At 43.0% G+C, this 25,012-nt stretch overlaps 3 protein-coding genes across 5 annotated transcripts; 2 read left to right on the forward strand and 1 right to left on the reverse strand.

Annotated features, from left to right (window-relative positions):
- Nucleotides 1-322: 322 nt before the first annotated feature.
- On the forward strand, nucleotides 323-14,842 carry pcx (pecanex). Its single transcript, XM_068302493.1, has 10 exons — nucleotides 323-1,102; nucleotides 1,171-1,501; nucleotides 1,573-2,586; nucleotides 2,656-5,805; nucleotides 5,875-7,436; nucleotides 7,512-7,911; nucleotides 7,976-8,322; nucleotides 8,386-10,582; nucleotides 10,641-10,936; nucleotides 11,002-14,842. Exons 1-10 carry the CDS (start codon nucleotides 950-952, stop codon nucleotides 12,088-12,090), a joined length of 10,539 nt encoding a protein of 3,512 aa, XP_068158594.1. The 5' UTR covers nucleotides 323-949; the 3' UTR covers nucleotides 12,091-14,842.
- Nucleotides 14,753-19,278, reverse strand: kz (putative ATP-dependent RNA helicase kurz). The gene is made up of 5 exons (XM_068302490.1): nucleotides 19,103-19,278; nucleotides 18,845-19,033; nucleotides 15,717-18,766; nucleotides 15,450-15,652; nucleotides 14,753-15,028 (listed from the first exon to the last, which is right to left on the reverse strand). The coding sequence occupies exons 1-5, from the start codon at nucleotides 19,178-19,180 to the stop codon at nucleotides 14,937-14,939; spliced, it is 3,612 nt and encodes a 1,203-aa protein (XP_068158591.1). The 5' UTR covers nucleotides 19,181-19,278; the 3' UTR covers nucleotides 14,753-14,936.
- A 70-nt stretch (nucleotides 19,279-19,348) lies between these two features.
- LOC137586661 (luc7-like protein 3) lies at nucleotides 19,349-24,724 on the forward strand. Of its 3 annotated transcripts, none has more exons than XR_011033814.1 (5): nucleotides 19,349-19,680; nucleotides 19,914-20,860; nucleotides 20,924-20,994; nucleotides 21,067-21,781; nucleotides 23,954-24,724. XR_011033814.1 is itself a non-coding variant. In XM_068302778.1 (4 exons), exons 1-4 carry the CDS (start codon nucleotides 19,579-19,581, stop codon nucleotides 21,213-21,215), a joined length of 1,269 nt encoding a protein of 422 aa, XP_068158879.1. In that variant the 5' UTR covers nucleotides 19,349-19,578; the 3' UTR covers nucleotides 21,216-22,217. The 3 variants fall into 3 exon arrangements, 1 of the variants encoding a protein (XP_068158879.1); XR_011033815.1 differs by having other exon boundaries at nucleotides 21,067-21,603; XM_068302778.1 differs by lacking the exon at nucleotides 23,954-24,724 and having other exon boundaries at nucleotides 21,067-22,217.
- Nucleotides 24,725-25,012: the final 288 nt, after the last annotated feature.

Here is a 25,012-nt window from a genome sequence, read left to right on the forward strand (position 1 = left end):
TAAGTATAACTATTTTAGATTATTTTTTCTCAGTTTGCTTTTGTTAAAATTTTCTATAAATTAGAGTCCATTATGTCAAACTTGTGTTCGTTTGTTCGTTATGTTCTGTTCGTTCGTTTGATAAAATTTAAAATTTAATTACACATATATAATTTATCTTGCTAATAATCAATACAAATATTTATTATTTGGTTATTATTTCAAAAGATTTGATTATACCGCCGAAGTTGACAGTGTGTCTTCCCGCACCAAACAGTGTTACCATAGTCAGGCAAAAAAATCAGTTCCATTGTCTGGCCACACTGGTAGAAATCAGTTCAAGTCGTCGCGTCGCGCATAGAAAAACAACAACAATAATAAAGGAAAAACAACTAAAGAAAAAGAAAAAAATTAGATAGCTACAACAAAAGAAAATTAGATGAACAACAAATCGAGTTGAGTGAAAGATTTTTTTTAGATTACAATTACACATTTCCCTTGTCATCGCTCGAGTTACATTTTCCCCTTGTCAGTTGCTGCAACAGCAGCAGCAGCAGCAGCAAACGTCGCCGTCGTCGTCGCCGTCGCAGTCGCAGTCGCAGTCGCAGTCGCCGTCTTCGTCATCGTGAACGTCGTGTCATCCGTTTTTTAGTTTGTCCATTGTCCAGCGGAGCCTCGTGTTTCAATATTAATTACAGGGGTTCCCCACCCCAGCTCCCGCCGCACCCCGCCACACTTCGTCATTAAACAAATATAAAATCCAAGTGTAAAAAACACCGTAGTAAAGAAAACTTTCCCAAACAAAAGTTGTCGCAAATCCCAAGCACCATAAACATCCCGCTTGAAAATCTCCCTTTTCCCAAATCCCACCGTCCCATTCCCTTTCCCCTCCTCCCTCTCCTCCACCGTGACACTGTGCGGCTATAGATACGGCGCGTGTTCTTTCTATAGAGATGCCGTATAGGCCACTATGGGTTCGCAGACCTTGGAAATACTGCGCCAGGGCGTGTGGGCCTCACTGACCGGCGGCTATTTTTATGATCCGCACCAGGGTGTCTTCTGCAATGTGGTACATTTGTACCTCTGGCTCTATTTGCTCTGTTCGCCATTTGTTGCATATCTGGTAAAGATTTCTAGCACCCCCATCACGCAACAGAATTCATTTGGATTCTATTCTCAATTGTTTTGCAGTATTTTCCAAGCACTTGGCTGACATGGTTTGTGTATTGCACTGTTACCAGCCTCACCATTCTGATGGTGAAGGTGGCAAATTTGGCTCTCCATCGGCTCTACGACAGGGCGCAGACCATGTCCGAGGTGAATCTAAAGAGTCAGTTCTTCAAGGTCACCAAGGAGACAGAAACACGTCATGGCCATGGCCATGGCCATCATGACGATGAAGGCGGCATTGAGATGAAGGTCATACGGCCAGGTGGGTCGCGCATTTCCGTGGAGCAGGCAATCAATGAAGCGAGTGAGGAGAATAGCATAATGTCCATTGACAACGTGAACAGTATAATTGGTAAAAGATCCCGCTGAATCCCGTCCAACTATTCCATCTAATAGCTCCTTTTGGTTTTTCTTATCCTGCAGATCTTAAAGTCGATGTGCATCGAAAGAACAGCTCTGAGTCCATTGAGCTTATGTTTTATGCTCCATCCATTCTATCCGGTGGAAGCCAGCAAGATCAGCAATCTCTGGCCGGTTCGGCCAGTGTTACTAAGTCGATAAGGAGTAGCAGTGCCAGTGGTGCTATGGCTGCCGCATCCCAGGGATGTGCCGCCGGAGATGTGTTTAGTAAATATCTCACTGTCTATCCGGAGGTGGTGGAAGCAGCAGCTAGCAGTGGGACAAGTGCCGATGGCGGTAGCAGTGGTGGCTCAGCCGGCGGAGGAGGAGGCGGCGCAATGCCATCAACTGTGGCAACAAATGCAGTTGCAGGTGGAGGAGCAACTTCTACCCGTACGGGTCATTTGTCTCGCAAATGTTCCGAGGTCTTTAGCCGTCGCCATCGACGTCGTCTGGAACGTCAAAGCAGTCTGGACACAGCAGCCGCTTCCCACTTGTCTACGGAACACAAGCTGATGCGTAATCAATCGGACACAATTGCCACAGGAGCAGCTTCGGTATCAGCGACGGCAGTGGCTCCTTCATTCCTGCATTCACAGCCATGCAAAATGACCCGCGGTCAGGTGAATGTCAATAATTCCCGACAGCATTTCATTCCCTTAAATACCGCCGTGGCAAGTGGCGGTGATGCATTGAGTAGCGGCAGCTCCTCTGGTGTAGTTGTTATTGCACCATCACATGCAACAGCCGCCGGATCTGGGAATCCTGGACGATCGTCACGTCTGCAACGCCATCGTAGCTCTGAGACGCATGAGGAACGGCTGAAGCATCAAAATGGCTTGGGACTCTTTCAGCCAATTCTTCAACCCAGCAGCATTGGTACCCTGGCCGTGATTGGAGGCGGCGGCAGCAGTAGCAGAACTGGAGGCGGCGCAGATGGCGGCAATGCTAACGAATTGGATGATCTGGAATTGGGTTTGGTACGCAATTCAGCAGGTAGCGGGGGCGTGGCAAGTGCATTACAATCATGGATATTGGGTAGGCATGACCAGCATCATTTGGCTTGTAGAGAACATACTCCTCAAGAGATACATTTGCTGCTTGCAGATTCTTCATCGGATGTCTATCTGGAGGATGACAGCTATACCAAATCGGATTTGGGTATCGAACAGCCTTCGTCGCATACGTCGGCGCCTTTTCGTGCCCAGCATCATCACCACCACCATCATCATCATCATCACCTGCATCATCATCATCTAGGAGGAGCAATAATCCGCAAAGATCCCACCAGTACAATGTCTGCATTGCAATTGGCCGGGGCCAGTGGTGGTGGTGGAGGCGGCGGAGGACTGGGTAGTGGTTCTGATGCCGGCAGCATGATCAATGGCTCCGGAGGAGCCGGTTTACGTGGAGCGGCTGGTGGTGGCACGACTGGTATCAAGCGACGAAGACATTCCAATGCCACCAGTTACCATCATAAGCACAGTGGACAGGGCTCAAAATCATCAGGTCTCATGTCTACCGGTAGCGGTGTTGGAGGAATGGGTGGCGGATCATCTGTTGGGGTTAGGCGCATCAAGAGCGCCGCCCTGGAAGTTATGTGTCCCCAAGCATCTGTATCAAATCTCAGCCCGCATCCGAACAGTGTCGAGGCCATTTCGGGTCAACAACAATTGCGAAATCCTCTGCCACCGCCCAGTAAAAGCCTTGTACGTAATCAGCATCTTAATCTCTATCCCGCCCAGAATTATGGCGAGCCATCAGGAGGAATGGCATCAGCGACTGGTGTGGGTGTGGGCGTAGGAGGAGGCAGCACTTGCAGCAGTCTAATCTTTGGCAGTTCCAGTGCTTGTGGATCGACAACAGCCCTAATCGAGGAGCAGCCAGTGTATCCCATTGTTGAGCATTTGGAGCATAATGGCAACGATAAGGAGAACGGCAGCAGCAGACCAGTGGACATTGCCAGATCCGCGGTCAACGAGCATGCTGACGATGATGATGAGGTGGACGATGTACCGCTCCGCCGTCGACCGCGGGCATTGGGATGCAGTCAGACACATCGTAGCGCCGAATCCGATGTGGGCGGACTACTTGCCGATGACGATGATGATGTCTTTAAGGATTTCGATGATAATCTCGAGCATATACTCAGCGAATTGCAGCAGACGCATAGTCAACTGGACGATGTCCTTAAGACCTGTGAACCTGTTGAGGTTGGTGTTGCTGGTGCAAGCGAAGCCGGAAGAGCAGTAAGTGCTGCTGCTGGTGGTGACGATGATGACGATGAGACCGACAATAATACGGGTTCCCGATCACCTCTGCTTAGTGGTAGCCATCGGCAACAGGCAACATTGCGGGAAATAACTGCCGATAAATTGCTACGCCAAGAGCTGAGTCAGCCTAGCTGGTCGGCACAATCTGGAGCTGAAGTACCACCTCAACCACCACCACGACAACCACCGCCACCACCACCACCACCACTACCACTGCCACCACTACCACCATTGGCCATACGTAGTGAGGCCGATTCCGGTTGTCCATCCAGTGATTGCGAACAGGTGAGTGCCAGCTCCAAGGATCAACTTTTGGCTGGCGCTTCATCGATGGAATCAAAATCGAATCTGGATGAAGAGCAGCCATGCTCTTCGAAAATGGCAGCCAAAAGTCTGGGAGCCATACCCAAGGTGGTCAAATATCGCGAAGTGGATGAACTGCGTCGGCGACGTACTGCAGGTTCATCAACAGAAGTAGAGGCTATACCACCGCCTGGTCATGAGTTTGCACTGGTTAAGCAATCGCTATCCAAGTTGGCCTCACGTAATTCTTCCTCCTCCAACTCAACACATAGCATTAGTCTGACGGATAGCCTAACTGCTGATATACATAAGATGATTTGGCTAATGCATGGCGGGGCGGTGGACGATAGGGGACGACCGATTGCAGGCATTGCCACAGATGGTACACCCATACCGGCCAATCCAGGCATTGTGCCGCCCAATATGTCTAGTGCCCACTTTCAGTTCTATCAGGATGCCATTCAGGCAATGCAGAACACTTATCCCGCCTCCAGTTCCAGTGTGGAGCATATGACGCATATTGAACGATCCATGGCCCGCGATAAATTGCGCCTAGATGCGAAACTAATGTGCGAGCAATTGGCGGCAGCAACTGAAGCTCAGGTTCAAGCTCAAGCACACTTGCAGACATCGAATTCTTCCCAGCAGCAACAGCAGCAGCAGGCGGCTCTTAGTCTGCTGATGGGTGGCGGAGGAGGAGGAGGAGGTAGCAGCAGCAGCAGCTCTCGTCCCCCTAACACGGCTCTGTCATTGCAGGGTCTAATGAATGTGATACGTAGCGAAAGACAAGTGGCACGTAATCATCTGGATGCATTGCAGCAGCTTAGCGATGCTGCAGCCAATGGTGGTGGTGGTGTTGGAGTGGTGCCTGGCAATGCAAGTGATGGCGGCATGGCCGGAGCAACAGTGGCATCTGGAGCTGGAGGAGCCAGCAGCAGTTTGGGCCTACCCACAAATCCCAGTCAGCAACAGATAAGCCAAATCAGTCAAATTAGTCAACCCATGTTGAATGTGGATGGGCATTTTGCTCCATACTGTGATTACTGGCGCCCCGCGTGTCTTTTGTCTGCCGAGAAACCCTCCATACCCAAGAGTTTCTACAAGTATCGTTTCAAGTGGTGCGGTCAGGAGCATGAGTTTAAAATAGCCATGGATCGTCTAGAATTGTTGGCACTCTTCGATCGTGATTTACACTGGGTGCATGTTGTTTTGGCCGGCCTGTTGTGCACTCTGGTGGCATTCCTGGGGGCGGCAATTCTCCAGCATAATCATTACAAGGATCTGTGTGCTCTGCTCTTTTGTGCGGTTATCGCTGGGGCTCAGTATTCGCTGGTTAAGAGTGTTCAACCGGATGCAGCCAGTCCGGTGCACGGATTTAACAAAACGGTGGCCTATTCGCGTGCAATTTACTTTTGCCTCAGTGGCGGGATCCTTCTGCTGCTAAAACGTCTTGATACGGACTACAGAGAGAGACCGCCGGAACGTTTGATGTTCTTTGGCATTAGCTATTCACCCGATGAGGTGGTGGCCCATCTTTTGGAAGCTTTATACATACTCCTACTATGCTTTCCCATTGTCTTTTCGGTGGGCTTGTGTCCACAAATTAATACGTTCCTTATGTACCTGCTGGAGCAGATTGATATGCATGTATTTGGTGGAAATGCAGCTAGCAGTCTACTGGGTGAGTACACATTTTATATCCTCGTCCTAATTAAAGGGATGCTAATTTCGTTTTTATCTATGTGATTAGGCTCCTTTCTCTGCGTTATACGCTCTATACTGGCTGTGATGCTGCTCTATGGACCTTTATATGGAGCCCTGGATGAGCATAGGGGCACCCAGTTTATATTATTCTCTATATTCTGTTCCATGCTAATACCATTGGGCTATCATTTATCACGCTCGGCCAGCGATTTTAGTCATTTGTGGCGTCTAATCAAGACATGTATTGTGAGTACGTATCGGGATGAGGACGATGATGATCTCAGCCAGAGGCAGGATCAGCAGGCAGCAGCAGCTGGAGTTAATTTACAATTGGCCCCCAGTAGCAGCGGAGCAAAGCAAAAGCAGCAGCAGCAGCAATCAGAGCATATTGAGCTAAGCTCAATGAATAAATTAGAATCTGGGGATGGTGAACCGGATCACGAATTGGAGCCAAAGCATAGCAAATCGAAGGCATCTTCCTTGGGTAGTAGCCAGACATTGGGCAAGACATTAAGCAGCAGTAAAAGAGCCATTACCGCCTCCAGTTCGTATGCCTCGATTGATCAGCAGCAGCAGCAGCAGCATCAACAGCAATCAGTGGAGCACATTGTCAAGGAGCAGTCAGTACACGATGATGTTGAGACAAAGGTCAATAATTCGGAAACGGAAGTGGCCGATGATGATGGCGAACCGGATGCTGGTGAACACGATAATGATGCAGAGGACAATGTGTCCAATTCCTCGGCTACTAATCCTGGTGATATGTCTACATTGACAGCTGGTGCTGGTACAGCCACTACAGATGCCACGCCCGCTGGTCTTGATGGACTGGACATCACCGATGGTGGTGAAATACTTGCTCAATCGGATAAGCCACCGCTACTAGCAACTGTCCCGGCCTCAGCCCCATGCCCGTTGCGCTCAACTAGCACTAGCGATAGCACAACAGGTAGCAGCAATGATGGCAGCACTAGCACCAGCAGCAGTGATCTACCCGATCCCTTGCCACGTAAACTTCAGGCTACCGTGACGACACGACTGAAAAACGATCTCGTTGTAATGACTCTACTCGGTGTCTGTGTTCTCGGCCTGCATTGCAGCACTGTGTTCACAGTCCTTCAGCCCGATCTCAATGTCGTCCTGTATGCCTTTATCGGTGCCTTGGGTTTCCTGCTGCACTATGCTGTGCCCCAAATGCGGAAGCATATGCCATGGCTTTGCTTTGCTCGTCCCCTGCTGCGTCAAAAGGAATTTGGCCAGTTCGAGGTGCTAAATGCCCCGCAAATAATGTGGTTTGAGAAATTCTACATATATTTGAGTGTCTTGGAGCGAAACGTTTTATTTCCCTTGTTGGCCATCTCATCGCTGACAGCAGATTCCCAATTGATAGCGGATAAATTCGGTGTACCGTGGGGCACCCTGATTGTTACTGTGTGTGCTCTGAAATTTGTGCGCAATGCCTATTCGGATCCAACGAATCAATATTTGATAATTATCTTTACGGTTTTGCTATTTCGCATTGATTTTGCCATGGCCACGGAAACCTTTATCATTGACTATTTCTTTGTATCTCTGGCCTTTCGAAAATGCTGTGATTTTCTTCTAAAGGTAAGAAACTACACTGTCTGATAGACTCTTCCAATGTGGTCATGTTCTATTCTGGTTTTTATCTTTTTCTTTTAGCTCCAATTCATTGTGACGTATATTGCCCCTTGGCAGATCACTTGGGGATCAGCCTTTCATGCCTTTGCTCAGCCCTTTAGTGTGCCTCATTCGGCCATGTTGTTCCTGCAGGCAGGCATATCGGCATTATTATCGACACCATTGAATCCATTTCTGGGCAGTGCTATCTTTCTTACATCGTATGTGCGTCCCATTAAATTCTGGGAGCGAGATTACAATACACGCCGCATCGATCATTCAAATACTAGACTTAGTTCCCAATTGGAGCGAGATCTTGGGGCGGATGATAATAATTTGAATAGCATATTCTATGAGCATCTTACACGATCTCTGCAGCATTCTTTGTGTGGTGATCTCTTAATGGGTCGCTGGGGCAATGTCAATCAGGGTGATTGCTTTGGTAAGTTTTCCCTATTTTGCATTATTTTTAACCCATCAATCATGTTTGTTTCGAATTCCCAAAGTGCTCGCCTCGGATGATCTGAACTGCTTGGTGCATATTATCGAACTGGGCAACGGGTTGTGCACATTTCAGATGCGCGGCTTGGAATTCCGTGGCACATACTGCCAGCAACGCGAAGTTGAGGCCATTACCGAAGATGTGGAGGATAACGATGGTTGCTGCTGCTGTGATCCTGGCCATTTGCCGCGTCTATTGAGCGCCAATGCCATGTTCTCGACACGTTGGCTAGCTTGGCAGGTGGTTGCCGCTCAATATGTGATCGAAGGCTATTCCATATCCGATAATTTGGCCAGTGCCACCTTGCAGGTGTTCGAGTATCGCAAGGTCCTTATTACGTATTACATTAAGGTGAGTCTCTCCGTTGCTTCACTAGTCCGATATGTTCCTCAGTGAATGTTTTTCTATTTTTAGAGTATCATATACTATGTGGTGAGAAATCCCAAGTTGGAACAATGGCTGGCATCGGGACCCATACAGGATGCATTACAGCATACTTTGGGACGTCAATTTGTTGATTTGGATCCAATATTCAATTTCAATTTGGATGAAGATTTCGATTTTCGAGCTGTGGGTATAACCCGTTCGAGTTTTTGCTATGTCTACCTAAAATGGATTAATTTCTGTGTGGAAAGACGTAATATCAATGCGACCAAAGAGCCACCACCGGCAACTCCTGCCTCTGCACCTGCCTCGGTTAGCATGTCGGCACCGCCACCGTCCAGCTCGACTCCTGCGCATAATGATTCAAAGAGTACACCAAATTTATCGGCTCATGGTAATAGTAATGCTAGTGGTCAGGCGAAATCCCAATCCCAGCAACAGCTGAGAAGCGGTCGGCCGCAGAAGAGTGCTACCATGGGAGTCACTCAGGAGGCGGGAGCCGTGTGCAGTGGCGGCGGTGGCGTTGGCGGCGGCGTTGGTGGTGGAGTCGGTGGCGTAGATCAGTTGAGCAGTTCGCATAGCTTTGCCAACATCTCACGCCAGACCTCAGAGAGTGCACCCGGCCTGGGTGGCTATGTCACCTATATGGATCAGAATGTTTTTGTCAAATTGGCCAAAACGACCGCTACAGGAACTTCCACATCGACGGCAAATGCAGCTGGAAAAATGCTACGCAAGGAGGACTCACCACGCAGCACAATCCATCAGCAGCAGCAACAACATCAACAATTTTCGGTACAACAACAAATTCAGCAAGGATGCTCCATGTCCTCGTCCACCCAAAAGCCGGCTCTGAAACTGAAGCTAACCACTGTAGAAAAGGAAGACCCACTGGTTTCGCTATGCCTGGCTCTGGGCCTGCTGGCGCGTCGTTCCTTGGCTACTGCATCGCATAGCTCACTGACAGGCGTTGAGTTCTTTCTCCATGGCCTACATGCTCTCTTCAAGGGCGATTTCCGTATTACTTCTCCACGCGACGAATGGGTCTTTGCCGACATGGAGCTGCTTCATTCGGTGGTGGCTCCGGCTGTCAAAATGGCTCTAAAGCTTCAGCAAGATCATATTACAAATCCAGATGAATTCCTTGACCCATTGGCTCTTTACGATGCCATCGACAATTGTTCCAAGGAGCTGGTTATCTCCCATGAAGCGGATCCAGTGTGGCGCAGTGCCGTTTTGCGTGGAGCCCCCAATCTTCTAGCCCTACGGCACGTCATGGAGGATGGCTCCGATGAATATCGCATTATTAGGCTAACGAAACGGTTCCTCAGCTTTCGTGTGATCAAATTGAATCGGGAATGTGTCCGCGGTTTGTGGGCCGGCCAGCAGCAGGAATTGATCTATCTGCGTAACCGTAACCCGGAACGCGGTAGTATCCAAAATGCCAAACAGGCCCTGCGCAACATCATCAACTCCAGCTGTGATCAGCCCATTGGTTATCCCATCTATGTATCGCCGCTAACTACCTCCTATGCGGACACCAATGGCCAGTTGTGTCAGATCATTGGCGGTGCCATCACCCTCGAGACCATTAGGCAAACATTACTGCACTGGTGGCATCGCATACGGGAGAGATGTCGCCAGGGCTGCAGTTCGGGATCAACCATGGAACAGCAGCAGCAGCAATCTACCATTCAATTGGGCAGTGGCAGCGGAACAAGTGCTCTGGCTGTGGGTGCCTCGGCTGGATCAGGTCTGGGCTTGGCTAGCAGCACAGGCGGAGATTCTGTCAGCGGCGGTGTCGAGCCATTGGCTCCAGTTTTCATATCGGCACCCCTCTACAACACTCTTACCGTGAATACCTATTTTGGTATGAGATCGGGCAATGTGGCCGGTGGCAATCTCGGTGGTAATCTAACTGGTAGCTATGTTAGCGACAGTCTGGCTGTGGTACGTGGCGGTTTGGCCGTGATGCCAGTGAAGCCAACATCTACCACTCTGATTGCAGGTCTGCTCAATCGAGAGCGGGACCAAGATCAGTTACCACCGCCATCATCAGTTACAGCATCGGGCTCGGCAATGGGTCTACGGGGTAATAACAGTGGACCGCGTGGCCGTAGTCAGCTGCAGGTGAGTAGCAGTAACAGCAATAGCAGCAGTTGTCGGGCCCGGGATCACGAGAGACGTGCTACATTGCCCATAGCCAGTGGGGGAAGCAGTGGCACTGGTGTAGGAGTTGCTGGTGGAGATTCAGTGAAGGAGACCATACCACAAATAGGGAGGAGGAGGCCGAGCCGATCTTGTAGAACATGAGCCAAGTCCGCGAAGTGGCAAATTGTCCTCTTCATCGGGTAGTTTGGGTGTGGGTATTGGCAGCATTATTACCACACCAGGAGATTATCCACGCAAGACCAAAGGACCCATATGTCTAACATCGGCCACTCTGGGAACAAACGAAACGATATCAACACCACCAGCGGCACCACAGTCGTCGTCATCATCAACAACAACAACAACAACAACGCCAAAGAAGCCTCGCATTGACATCTTCAAGAAGGTCATCATAGTGGACGACACGGGCGTAAGTATAGATTCATTTATCTCTCTCTTCTTCTCCTCCATTGTGCTTTGTTATTTTGTCCATAGATTTACGATTGCCTGGACATAATCGATGCAGTAGTCTGGCCCAGTGATCGCATGCGTCGCAATGGTGGCCGTCTGTCTTGGAAAGACTGGGAACCTAGTGCTGGAATGGTCGGCCATGTGGTTCATTATTGGTTGCCCAATCACAAAGATGTACGCTTTCGCTCACACATCAATCGCTGTTTGTATCTGATCGAGATTGGGGAGCACTATGTGCCCGTTGAAGATTTGGGCTTGCGCGAGTACAATCAAATTATGGGCAGCTCCGAAGAGATGGCCAGTTCCAGACGTAGCTCCATTCAGCGTGAATTCCATGAGTACAACATGCAACTGAAATTGGCCGGTCTGACGCCCATCATCGGTGAAGATGCCTCCACTGCCACTGATGGCAAGTGCATTACCACGACCACCAGCAGTAACAATTCCAAAATACGTGCAGTCAGCAGCAGCAGTTCCGAAGACGATGAAGATGAGGAGAGCGCACAGCCAACGACTCAGCCTGCTCCGCCCGCGGGCATAGATTTAATGAACTTTAACACTTTGCTCAGCATGTGGAAACTAATAGCCGATAAAAAGAAACAAGCGGCAGCTGCAGCAGCGGCAGCCAATGTAGATGGGAGCAGCGATGATTCCACTCCAGCAATAGATCAATCGATAGTCGATGCCTTTGAGGGATTTGATTATGTGGGTGATTTGACGCCAGAGCTGCTGCAGCAATTAGATGAGGCAGCGGCAGCAGCAGCAGCAGAAGCGGCTCAAAAAGATGAGCAATCAGAACTAAAAATGGATGAAAAAACGGTCATTGGCAGGCAATTGGAATCTCCAGTGACTGAGATTCAGATTGAAGTGGAAAATCAGTCATTGGCGGAAGTCGAAATACCAACAATAGTCGAGTCAAAAGAAGCTCTGGTGGTGGAAGATGATGCTTCACAAGGCATTGGGGCAACTAAAGCAATAATAGTCGAAAGTGAAGTAATAACACCATCTACGACTCCGCCAACAGAAGCAGAGGCGAGTCCGCCGGACAATGAAGAGACACTGCTGCAGACAGATGAAACAACAACGGATCACAGTGATGGCACGACAGTTTAGGATGTATAAATATACATATGTACATGTATTTATCCAGAATTTGCATTAACAATTTTCTGCCAAGCCAAGTCATGCCAAACACACCCCCACATCCATATGCATACATACACGGACACACACATGTAATACATATCAGTACAAGAAGAAGAGACAAAGAAATGTAGAGAAAGCTATTTTTTTTGTTTTTTGCATGTGTGTGTTACATTAGAATATAACTTCTCTTCTCTTCTTCTTCTTGCTTATATATATAAAATACGAAAATACTTCCAAAACCACAACAGCAACAACAAAAAGAAAAAAGAAAACGGTAACGGTTAATATCAAAATTATTGAAGTCGAATTTCGTTTATTGATTAAGCTACACATTTTTTTGTACATCGTTTATTTACCTTTTGTATCGTATACCGATATTATTTCACCGTTATCACTAGAGGAATATAATTAGCAATTATTTAGGTGTGTTCGGATAACCGAATATTAGAATTAGTTTATCATCTCTCTTTCTCTCTATGTCTCACCCACAAACTTTGTCTCTCTCAAGTCAACTTCTTGATGACATTTGTCTGAATTAAGATTATAGATTTCCAATGAATCATTATAATTTAATGTATTTGTATATACTCTCAGTAATCACATAGAAAAAGGGAAGTTACATTTAAAAATTTTAGAATTTAAACATAATAAATTAAGATTATACTCAACGAGCAAACGTATGTAAATATATAGGAAAATTAAGCAACAAGTTAGAGAGCGAGAAAAAGAGAGAGCAGGAGAGAGAGTGTGAACTAATAAAAATTTAATTTTTAGTTTAGTATAATGTTGTTGTTAAGTAAATTATACAACAAAGCGAAACAAAACAAAACAAAATGAACAAGAAAACCAAATGCTTCTCATACAATTTTTCTCCTTGCCTAGCCAATATAAAAAAGAAAAAAAAAACAAAAAAAAATTAACGAAGAATTTATATTAAACCTAATGGAACAACAAAAACAAACAAATAATGAAAAGAAAGCATACCAAAATTTATTGTTAAATAACAAATGTTTAAACTAAAGTGTAAAACTAAAAAAAAAAAAAAAAAAAAAAAAAAAAAAACCAAACAAACGATTAACATTTTAAATATAATTTATATTCTAAGTGTTTAAAAGATATTAAACAAACAAATTTCCTAGTTATATAAGAAGTGACATAATAAGGACAGATACAAACGACATATTGGAATAATAGATGAAACTGACGGATGAAACGACAACAACAACAACAAAACAAATGAATAGGAAAACTTGCTGAGAAAGTTCATTAAACAAAAATGAAATGAATATTTAACAGATAAAGTTAGAGATGATAATGATGACGAGGAAGATGAAATGTAAAGCTCTCACGTTGCCTTAATAAATTAGACTGATTTTTCTCTACACATATGTAGATTCATATGCATTCGTGCAAACACACACACACACACACACCTACACAACTATATATGTACATACATATGCATATAAGCTTCTAAAAAACACAGACAAGAAAAACAAAATCCGATACGAAAATTGAAAATTTTGAAAGCGTTAAAAGGAAACTCTTGTATATCGCAACATTTATTACTAAATTATTGACTACTCTTATTATTCATTATTATTACTATTATTATTATTATCATTATCATTATTATTACTATTATTATCAGAATGATGCTTATTTACCTAGCTAAAAAAAAAAAAGGAAAGAAAAGAAAAGCAAAAAGTAATATTGTAAAACAAAATTTTTGACTATAAAACGAATCGCAAACACGATATGAACATGAATGAGAATGCATGACATATTACATACATACATACACACATACAAACATTTCAAAAAGATCAATGCATCGATGCAATTGCAATTCCTAGTAAATTGTTACCAAATAAACAAAACAAAACAGAACACACAAAGGATAACAAACACAAAAACAAAGAAACAAAAAAAAAAAACAAAACAAAAAATAAACGAAATTAAGTAAAATTGTATATAAGGGCAAAAGGAAAATATAATAAAACAAACCAAGTTTGTCCATATTCTCAATGTGCATCCATCCTTCCAAAACCCAATCCAATCCAATTCAATCCTAACCGCAAACACTAGTTCTTGCCTAATCATTCCATTTTAACGCCAATCCCTCCAACCCTCCCCCATATATACTATATATGTATACATAGTCCAAAAATCTAGCCAAATCTTTAATTCTGCAATCCATTTATTGGCAAATTGTAGCAAAACAATAATGCGAACTTCAAACGGAATATAAAACAGCATAAAGGGAATATTTCAATAATTATGATAATGTAAACAAAGAAAATAAACAAAAAAAAAAAAAAAAAAACAAAAACGAAATGCATGCATATAAATAAACTAAAACAAAAACCATGTATGTATATATATATATTGATTGTATTAAAAAAAGAAAAACAAAAATACAACAAACTATCGAAACTTAGCTGTTAACGAAATATTTGTATTATCCTTTACCAAATCCTTAACCCTTAACTGCCCCAGATCCACCAATTCCTACCCCCCGCCCCACCCCATTTCACCTAAACATACATACATTTTCCCCCGTTTTACTTTTTCATTTCATTTCTTTTTAATTTTATTATTTTTTTTAGATTGTTTTTAGTTTGTTTCCAAAAATTCAATATTTATAATATACATTATTATTATACATACATATATCAATTACAATAAACATTTAACGAAACTTGTTATACAAAAACGATCCTTTGTCCATCATCTAAATAACTTGATTCAAAAATTTACATAGGTTTTTTTTTCTGTTGTCTGAATATAAAATTCGATATCCATTTTTGTGATTAGTCGACTTTTGTCGCTGGTGGTGGCCAAATGGTTGTCAATTCACTAAGAGCCACATCGTACAACAGTCCGTGATATTCTTCCAGCAAAACTGCAAAGAGAAAACAATTCCAGCATTATTAATTTTCATAATAAAAAATTATGAAACTTAAAAAAAACTTGTATTTTGCTTTGAAACGCAGAAAATAATAAAGATAACTGCTCATTGCCTAGTTAAGGGGACAATGATCACAAAAATTCACAAACTAACATTGTAAATAGGTTCTAGCTATTTTCTAAAAGGGCTAACTTTGATAGAAATTTCAAATAATATCAAAATTATTTCTTTAAATTGTCTTTTGTGTAAGTTTTATAATTTCAAATATGAAAAGAGAAGATTAAATTCAAAGAAAACATATCGAGGGAAAAGTATAACCATCCAAACCTCAACTTGGATGGTTATCTAGAATAGCTACAGGGTCCAAAAATTTACATACGTTGTAGTACTTTAAGTTTTAATTTAATCAACTTACAATTGGGTTCACTTTCCCATTGTTTGCTTAGAGCCTCACGTGAGCTAATTTGTTTATTGATCAAAGCTCGCTTAAACCGCAGTACTTTGTCATTCATATTGGACCAAGATTTGGTTATTGATGAGGGAGTCGACTTCAATTTGGGCTTAAAATTGCCCAATTTTGGACAGACTCGACCGTCGAGCAGGAACATGCCAAAGTAACTATAAAAAAAGAAACAGGATTAAAATATTGCACAAATCATGGAAATCCTGGGTGATAACTTACCAGCATGACTTCTCACTTAGCGGCATTTCCACCTCGCCCAGTGGCAGCTCCCAGCCGACTTTGCCAAAGGTGGCATCGACATAGCAAAAGATTTTACCACTAGACGGATCATAGCGCGGAGCTGGATCCTCACGCACTTGCCTCACATTGCACAATAGCGGAACATAGAGAAGCAACCACTCGGGCTCAATGGCTGTTATGCCGCGTATAAATAATTTGCTAGAGTCACCATTTTGCAGCTCGTAAGCCTCCTGATAGATAATCCATTCGGGTGCCTTCTGTTTTAGCACCGAGGAGGCATGCAGGAAAGCTGGCTCCTCCATGTCGGCACAATTGTACGCATACTTGAGACGACGACGTTCCTCTTTGTCAGCGATTTCGGCTAGAGGTATCTTGCGGGCAACGCGATCGCCCATACCGGCTAGCAGAATCTGCCTTAGAAAGCGAGCTTGAGCATCGGTGGGTGGTTTCAGTTGTGGATCTACACCCAAATCGACATCGCTGACATTTAGATTGATTTCGTTGGTCAGTTGGACGCGTAGCTTGCGCACTTCACTGATTGCCTTGGGTCGAAGACCATTTGTTAGGCAAAACTCATCTAGTTTACCCTGAGTGCCAGCATATTCGGCGGCGCCGACTGCCCGCATCAAAACCATAGGATCACCGAGTAATTGATAATTTCCAGTGGCTGCCCAGCTCTGACGTTTCTGATGGAACTTATTTGACGAAGGCCCCACATCATCTGTACGCTGTACGCCAGTTTCGACGAGCACCTCCTGAACGGAAAGGGCAGCCACCAGGCACACTGTATATGGCAGTAATTGTTGCTGATGAGAAAGGGCGAGCATTTTGCCAAAGCGCGGTGCTACCGGAAACCGAGAGATTACCTTGCCCAGTTGTGTGACCGCCGGTGGGAGATCCTTAATAGAGGCACTAGTACTACTACTGCTGCTGCTGGTGCTGCTTGCCTCAAGAGCTCCAAGTACGCAGAGACGATGCTCGGCAGCTTGCAATTGCTCACTGTCTGGTGGCGTGGGAAAGGGAAAATGCACCACACGATCGATACCCATGCAGCGCATCTGTAGCATTAGATCATCAACTGGCTTTTGTTGTATATCCGGCTGACTGAAGTCCTCAAAGAGATCATTATAAACCGCACTGGAGTACAGTCGATAGCAGTGGCCGGCACTGATACGTCCAGCACGACCAGATCTTTGATCCGCAGACGCCTTAGATGTGTAGGTGACTACAAAAGCACTGACGCCGGTCAATTTGTCATAGAGACGAGTCTTTTGGCGTCCCGAGTCCACAACATATTTAATATGGGGAATGGTAAGCGAGGTCTCGGCCACATTCGTGCTAACCACGCACAGGCGACAACCTTCCGGCACAGGTTGGAAAATTCGATTCTGTTTCTCCGACGACAGCAGCGAATAAAGCGGTAGCACCCAAAGAGGTTGGGATGTTGTACCAGAGGCAGCAGCGGCAGCCAACTGTTCACCGACCTCCTCATCCTCATCCTCATCCGCCTCATCGTCCAGATCAGAGTCACCTTCGACCGCTGCATCATGCATATCGGCTTCGGTGTCATCGCCAGGCAACTTGTAGTCATCCAAATTGATACGAGGCAGGGAGATTTGAGTGACAAATTTCTTTTTGGTTTTACGTATATTGCGTATTACACGCTTCATATCAAACTCCAACTCTTTGGGATCCCCATTCTGCTCAACTTCCTGCTCCTGGTCCTCCGGCGCACTTGTGTTATCTTGTGGCTTCTTCTCTTCACTTTTGGCTGATGATTTATGATAGGGAAATGTTCGTCGAAGTTTTCTTACCAATTGATTAACCTCCTGTTGGCCAGTGACAAATAACAAAATGCCTCCCTCTGGCAGTTGGGTGTGAATTTTGACAGTTTTGCGATACGCCTCCGCCACATAGTCATCTGGTGTGCGTTTCTGGAAGTGAATGGTGACAGGATACTGACGTGCCTCCACTTTTATCAGTGGCGGTGGCTCCTTGAAGAGTCGTTTATTTTCAGTAAAGTCGGAAACGCGCAGCGTGGCCGACATAATAATTAGCTTGAGAGGATTGCCGCGTTTGTTGCGCAATGGTACAATACGTGATAGTAATCCCACCAGGATGTCAGTGTAGACGCTTCGCTCGTGAGCCTCATCTAATATGATTACCGAATACTTGGAGAGAAGAAAATCGCTTTCGATCTCCTTGAGCAGAACACCGTCGGTCATGAATTTAATACGTGTGGCTGGTGTCACATTGCCCTCGAAACGTATAAGATAGGAAACCTCACGCGAGGACAGATTCATTTCGTGGCCCACTCGCTTGGACATGGCAATGGCAGCCACACGTCGCGGCTCCGTAATGCCGATCATCTTGTGCTGTGCGTAGCCGGCTTCATAAAGGAACTGTGGAATCTGGGTGGTCTTACCGGAACCCGTCTCACCAGCCACAATCACAATGGGATTCTCGTTAATTGTCTCCATGACTGTCTGCTCTTCGGCGAGTATGGGCAGACGTAATCGAGCAGCCTGGACTTCGTCCGACCGATCAACCTGTATATAAACCGTACGATGCGTGGACACGGGAGCAGCAGGTGTGGCAATCGGTTTAGTTGCAGGAACCGCAACTACGGGAACAGGAGCCGGTGGAACTGCAACTATTTTGTTCGTTTCTTCTGGATTCTTTTCTGTAGGTGGCGAAACGTGTTCATCCGAGGATTCGTAATCATCATCTGAGGATTCGTCATTCTCCTCAATGCTGATTACATTGGGATTCTTCCTCTTGGCCTCAATGTCCTCTTCTTCTTCAATAAGTAGCTTTCGCTTGGCTGCTCCTTTTATGATATTCAAACGAGCACTTGTGCCCTTATTTTCCGCAGTTTGAGCTTGCCGCTCCTTCTTCCTTGCCAAATACTCATCAAGTGTGTGCAAACGTTTTAAACCCACCGTCTGGGCTTGGCTAATGGATGTGTATTGCTGCAGTTCCTCATTGGCTATTTGTACAGCCGCCAAGTCGCCCAGAAGCTTTGCTCGCTGTCGTATAAATTATATAAAAGATTGTTATATAAAAGATGGTTTCTTGATTTTTGTTTCAGTCAAATATTTACTTACACCTTCTTTTTTCTTCTTTTTATCAACAATACTCTGGAGATGTTTGCGTTGCTTCTTGGATAGTATCTTCACGGTTTGTCTTTTATCCACTTTGATTTTGGTCGCACGCTTCTCGGATGGCAATACCAATGGATTGGCCTCATCATAGCCAGCGCCAGTGGCTCCTACGCTGTCGGCATCAATTTGTATCTAAACAATTGGACATGGAATAAAAGTTAAGTCTCTAATCCTCGCAAAAGGAACATGGTTGCAACTTACACTCTTGGCGGCGGAATTATCCACAATTGTTTGCGGATTCTGTCGCGCTTTGGCGTTAAATCCCTTTTTGTTGCCCATGTTTGGAGGGATCGCTCAAGGCAGTAGCTAATCTAACAACAATTTGGTTTGTTGTTTAGTTTCAAAACGCACGTGCAGTGCAATTCCCGTTGCGTATCGATAACCAACAACCATCGATAGAAACAGTGTTGACACACTAGCAATTGCTAAATCATAATTTGGTCACACTACAAATATAATATTGATCCCCTGTCATAGCGGAACTTGAAATTCTTTATTTTATATACAAATCGTTTAGAACTTTGTTAAATTACTATTAGGGGTAGTATAACAAGAGTATTGCCTGCCGGACGACCAAGTCCTAGTCCGGGATAACATAGAATATAGCAAAAGTATACAAAAACAATCGGCAAGACGACGACAACGAGGGCAGCTCGCCACGGACACAGAGGCGGAAAATGGTGGACGCTGCCAGGCAAATGCTCGATGAGCTAATGGGACGCAATCGAAATCTGCATCCTTCAGAAGCAGGGCTTAAAGTTAATTGGGAGGATCCCGAGGTAAGTGTGTCGTCAAAACGTGGTGATATAATCTCGTCAATTCTCGTGCATTTTTCTTTTGTTTTTTTTAATATTTTTTTAATTTTTTAAATTTTTTTTTATACCGGCTTCCTTACATGAACACATCGTCGCAAATCATATATGTACATATGTATATACATATACTTCGTTTATGTATTTGTCCACGACCTTGAAATCGTTGCTCACTGAATATAATTAAATTTGGTTTGCAGTTCTGTCAATTTTACAATGTGAAATTCTGCCCCCACGATCTCTTTATCAACACACGCGCTGATCTCGGTCCCTGCGCTCGCATCCATGACGATGAGGCCAAACAATTATACGAGGAAGCTCGCCCATCACAACGGAAACGCCAATACGAGGATGAATTTCTACGCTTCTGCAACGTGATGCTGCACGATGTGGATAGAAAGATTCAAAAGGGGAAACAACGTTTGCAACTTATGCAGCGAGATCAACCATCAACACCTTCACCTATGCTCCTGGCGACCAAGCAACAGGAACAACTCCAGAGCCTTCAGGCACGCATTAACAAACTTCTTGGCGAGGCCGAGGAGGCGGGCATACGTGGAGATGTTGATCAGGCGCAGGATCTAATGACACTCTGCGATGAACTCAAGGAGGAGAAAGAGCAACTGCAGCAGCAATATGAGTCCCATGCCAAGTTAAAGCTAAATCCCTCACCCCTTCAATCACCAGTCAATAGTCAGCCAAGTCCAAGTCAAATGGATGAGACGGATACACCTGAATCTGGGGCAGAAGATGCCCCAAATGCTGCAGCCATAGCCACAGAGTCAGTGGATAGTACAGAGGCAAACTCTTCCAGAACCTCACCAGATGGCACGATGACAACCACAACAACATCAGCATCAACAGATGCCTCCAATAAAACGCAAGCCAATTGGTCACATGAAACTCTACCCGAAAAGCAAATGAAGGTTTGCGAAATATGTGGAGCGTTTCTAATTGTTGGCGATGCCCAGCAACGTATCGAGGATCATTTGATGGGTAAACAGCACTTGGGTTACTCCAAATTGCGTAACGCCGTCAATGAAATCAATGAACGACGTCAAAAGGAACGCGAAGAAGATGAACGAAGACGTCGCGAGGATCGGGTCCAACGTTTCCATTCATCTTCCTCGTCCTACGACAATAGACGGTAACTTGTTTTCAAAATCTTTTTCAAAAATGTAAAATTAATATTTATTTTTTTATGTATTAGCGAACAACGTGATTATCGTGAGCGTAGCCGCGACTACATTCAGAATCGTCAACCATCGGATAGACGTCATCGTAAGTACAGCTTCTGCACACGACCCCATCTTAAATAGCTAACTCTACTCTTAATTCTCTCTCTCTCTACAGATCATCATAAGTCGTCATCCCATCATGGTCACTCGTATTCGCGAACCAATAGCAGTAGCAATCGGAGCAGCAGTAGTCGCCATCATAACCATTACCGTCACGATAGTCGGGATCGGCATTGTCGTAGTCGGAGTAGAAGTCGCTACTAAAAACCAAAATCAAAGATTCATAAAAGGAAACAAAAAAAAAAAAAAAAGGAAAAACAAACAAACAGAATGAAAAACAAACAACAAGCAAAAAATTAGCGCTAACAATGAAAATCATAGAAAACGAAAATATAAATATGATTAAGATGAAAGTCTAGATATATATATATATAGATTTATATATATACAAAATGAAAGGAAAACCAGATATAATACCATCAGAACAAAACCAAATGCTTATTAACAAATTGTTTTTACCAACAATCCATGAGAAAGTGTGCAATCCTTTCTACAGTGCAGCTACACAACATGACCATCACAGAATAGGACAGACATCCCGACTACAACTACACCTAATCGATCAATCGAGCGTCAAGCCCGTGCAACCGAGGTACTCCAAAACAAAAAAAAAAAAAAAAATAATTAACCAAAAAACATTTCAATAATATGTCTAAAAGCAGGCAAAAAAAAAAAAAAAAAAAAACAGCAATCATTAAGAAAAGTCACATCTATGTATATAAAGTTTGTGAACTTTCTTCCATGAATATACAATAACTAACTGTCACAAGGTGAGTCAATTATTAAAATATGTAGCTAGCTAACCACACAAAGTATTGTAGATCGTTTCAATATATACTTTTAGATACAGTTTACATATACATACATAAGTATAGTTACATACGTATATTTATCAGACCAACCAAAGATACTTGCAAACTGAAACATACACATTCATACACGCATTCATGATCCTTTTGTATACTGACATGACTAATTTGTTATTTGTAGAGAAAAACCTAAACTTTTCAAATTTTCCTATAATAAAATTCAAATTGAGGCTTAAAGTATATAACAATTTGCAAATCTAACTGTAACGTGATGATTTTGAAATCTTGCATTTGACAATCGGATTTAATAAGATTTAATGAAGAATAACTAGAGAATATTCTATGTACTTATATTCTGGAGAAGTAAATTTAAAAAATAAATGAACAGAAGAGACAATTTTTGTATACAAATCTCTAACAGACTAACTTGTTCATTCCTCTCACACTCAAATAACCAATCAATCCAATCCAATCAATCGATCACTGATCAATTTGCATGGGCTATAAAATACTTTATGAATAAGTCTTAAATTTAAAAAAAGGTATTGCATGTGCTATTCTTTGTTTTTTTTTAATTTCTGATTTTATTTGATAAATACGAATACGATAAGGTTAAAGAAAGAACAAAAAAAAAAAAAATATTCAAGGTGAAAGTAAAAGTGTTTTGGCACCTCATTTTGTTGAAGAGATTTTCCCCCCTTCCGCGCTGCAAAAAGAGAGGTATGTAATCCTCTTGCACATGAAAAATAAAATCTTCTATGTAGGACTATCTATTGAGTAATTGAGGGAGAGAAAAAGAGAGAGAGAGAGAGAGAGAGGGAGGCAGAGAGAACAGAGAAAGATCAATCAATGACACACAACAAATCGAAATCAAAAATCAAATATCGAGAATCGCTCAGGTACATACATATCTTTACTTAATTGTTTTTCTTTATCCCATTAATATAATACTATAATAATGCTTACAGCCAAATCACACACACACACACACACACACAAATACCTTTTCCAAATTGTTGCCCAAAAAGAGTTCAAGATGTATGTAAATATGATAAATCCATTACTAATCATTGATTGTCCGATAAAAGGATATTTTATCCTTTTAATTTGCTTTACCTCGCCTCTGTTTTACCTTATGTTTGAAAAGGGTATTCCCCCTGTTATTCGGCCTACCGAACTTTTACATTCTAAATATTTTTTTTTTCTTTGATCTCATAATTGTTGTTCTTGTGTATATGGATGTGTATGTACATATATATGTACTTATTGTGTACATATATGATACTATATATCTCTCACCTAATTACATTTAAATCATTCTCAAACAAATTCGAATGAAGCGAGAAAATCGAAGCAGTTTCCCCGCGCCCCCACCCCACAAGGTAATTGAATATATAAATATTAAATTTAAATACAAAATTGATTATAATTAGGAGAGCAGGCTTAAAGAAACCAAAACAGAAAGAGAGGGAGGGAGAAAAAAAAGAGAGAGAGAGACACACACACACAAGAGAGAGGGAGAGAGAGACAGAGAGTGAAAGAAAGTGAGGCAAAAGTAGAGAACTGAATGTATGTATTTAGTTGAGAGAAGGATAAAATATCGCTAAAACCAGGTAAATTTTGATTGTATTCATTATATTTTTTTCTACTACTACTTACATATATTTTAACAAAAACGAAAAATAAAAGAACAATAAACAATAATACCTACAACGACATCGGCGAAACAAAATATGTACATACATACATATGTATGTGTATATTGGAAGCACCCTGTAGAGAGAACGGGGCAGGATACCCAAGAGCCCCCTTAACGGTTTGATCTCTAAATCGATAGAGTTGCCAACAACCTTTTTGTGCATACTATGATGACATCATTGTGCCATTTAGAAACACCTTTTTCTTTGTTTTCGTTCTATACACACTTACTACTCACACACACACACACATATATATATATATAAATATATATAAATTACATATATTATAAACATAAACCACAAAATCAATCTAAATTAATAACTACCTCTTATAAAATATATACATATATCCTTTTGATATAGCGCTAATTGATCCTTTTTTACTATTTTCCTATTTCATTTTATTGATTTAATTCTCTTGGAACATTTGCAGGAACTATTGTTGTCCTGGAATTGGCGGTAGCACTGGAATTTATGTGGATTAATGATGTGAAACATTCAAAAGACTCCAGAGAAAGCAGAGAAGAGAAGAGAAAAGATAATGTTGACGAAAGGTTATGGATAAGGAAGCAAAAGGATGATGATGAAGAAGCAAAATATAAAAGAAATATTTAAGAAAAGAAGAAGAAGAACTTGCCTACCATCAGGTAACTTCTTATGCCATCTACATACCTACCCTTCTGCCCCGCCCCCTTTCCCACAGTAATGTTTCTTCACGACAGACAGAGAAATGAAATTAATATTATAATAACGGCACTATTCACAAACTCACCAATACCACACCCACCACAACGACCATCATCGACGGCGCAGTTATGACAGGCGTGGGATTGTTTGGGCATAGAATTGGGAATAGTGGGGGGAGTAAGCGTGTTCGGTGACGGATTTACAAATTTCTGCTACATCATCAACATACATAGTCATCCCAGCCACCCAACAACAACTCATACACACACACACACACACACACACACACACACTCGTAGAACAACAACAAAAGAACAAAACAAAAGAACAACACACCGCAAACATTCACGTGGAAAGTGTTGTATGGCATGAGATGCAAGGTGAATTTCATTTTGTCCCTCTTTGTCAATCTTTCTCTCCATCTATCTCAGTCTATATACATAAAGATATTCTTTACTAAATTTCTGCCTGTCTTCAAGCAAAAGAACCAAACTTATAAAAATTGTTATTTACTCTATCGACTTCAGTTTTCATTTTTGATTATCATCATTATCAAAAATATCCTACACAAATGTCGTATATACATATGCATTTACATATGTATATACATATATATTAATACCTAATGAATAAAGTTATTTAATGCCCTAAATCCTATTTCATTTTGGATCTTTGTGAAGGATCTTGTTTCGTGGCGGCCATTGCCGCACGTGTTCCTTAATTCTTCTGTTAATTAGTTTTTTTTTTTTTGCTGTTTTTCTTTTTTAAAACATACACAAATTAATATATATGTACGTATATATTG

The sequence above is a fragment of the Drosophila tropicalis genome, unplaced genomic scaffold (genome assembly GCF_018151085.1).
Source record: "Drosophila tropicalis isolate 14030-0801.00 unplaced genomic scaffold, ASM1815108v1 contig_158, whole genome shotgun sequence".
Classification (NCBI taxonomy): Eukaryota; Metazoa; Arthropoda; class Insecta; order Diptera; family Drosophilidae; genus Drosophila; species Drosophila tropicalis.

What these genes read in the sequence shown, in the direction of transcription:
- kz (XM_068302490.1), bottom strand. Translation starts at nt 19,180, where the DNA reads ATGGGCAACAAAAAGGGATTTAACGCCAAAGCGCGACAGAATCCGCAA. An exon ending in ATAATTCCGCCGCCAAGAGT is followed by an intron (nt 19,034 to 19,102) that starts GTAAGTTGCAAC and finishes CCAATTGTTTAG; the next exon opens with ATACAAATTGATGCCGACAG. An exon ending in AAAAGAAGAAAAAAGAAGGT is followed by an intron (nt 18,767 to 18,844) that starts GTAAGTAAATAT and finishes TTTATACGACAG; the next exon opens with CGAGCAAAGCTTCTGGGCGA.
- pcx (XM_068302493.1), top strand. Translation starts at nt 950, where the DNA reads ATGGGTTCGCAGACCTTGGAAATACTGCGCCAGGGCGTGTGGGCCTCA. An exon ending in CAATCAGGGTGATTGCTTTG is followed by an intron (nt 7,912 to 7,975) that starts GTAAGTTTTCCC and finishes GAATTCCCAAAG; the next exon opens with TGCTCGCCTCGGATGATCTG. An exon ending in TGGGGGAAGCAGTGGCACTG is followed by an intron (nt 10,583 to 10,640) that starts GTGTAGGAGTTG and finishes AATAGGGAGGAG; the next exon opens with GAGGCCGAGCCGATCTTGTA.
- LOC137586661 (XM_068302778.1), top strand. Translation starts at nt 19,579, where the DNA reads ATGGTGGACGCTGCCAGGCAAATGCTCGATGAGCTAATGGGACGCAAT. An exon ending in TTAATTGGGAGGATCCCGAG is followed by an intron (nt 19,681 to 19,913) that starts GTAAGTGTGTCG and finishes TTTGGTTTGCAG; the next exon opens with TTCTGTCAATTTTACAATGT. An exon ending in ACCATCGGATAGACGTCATC is followed by an intron (nt 20,995 to 21,066) that starts GTAAGTACAGCT and finishes CTCTCTCTACAG; the next exon opens with ATCATCATAAGTCGTCATCC.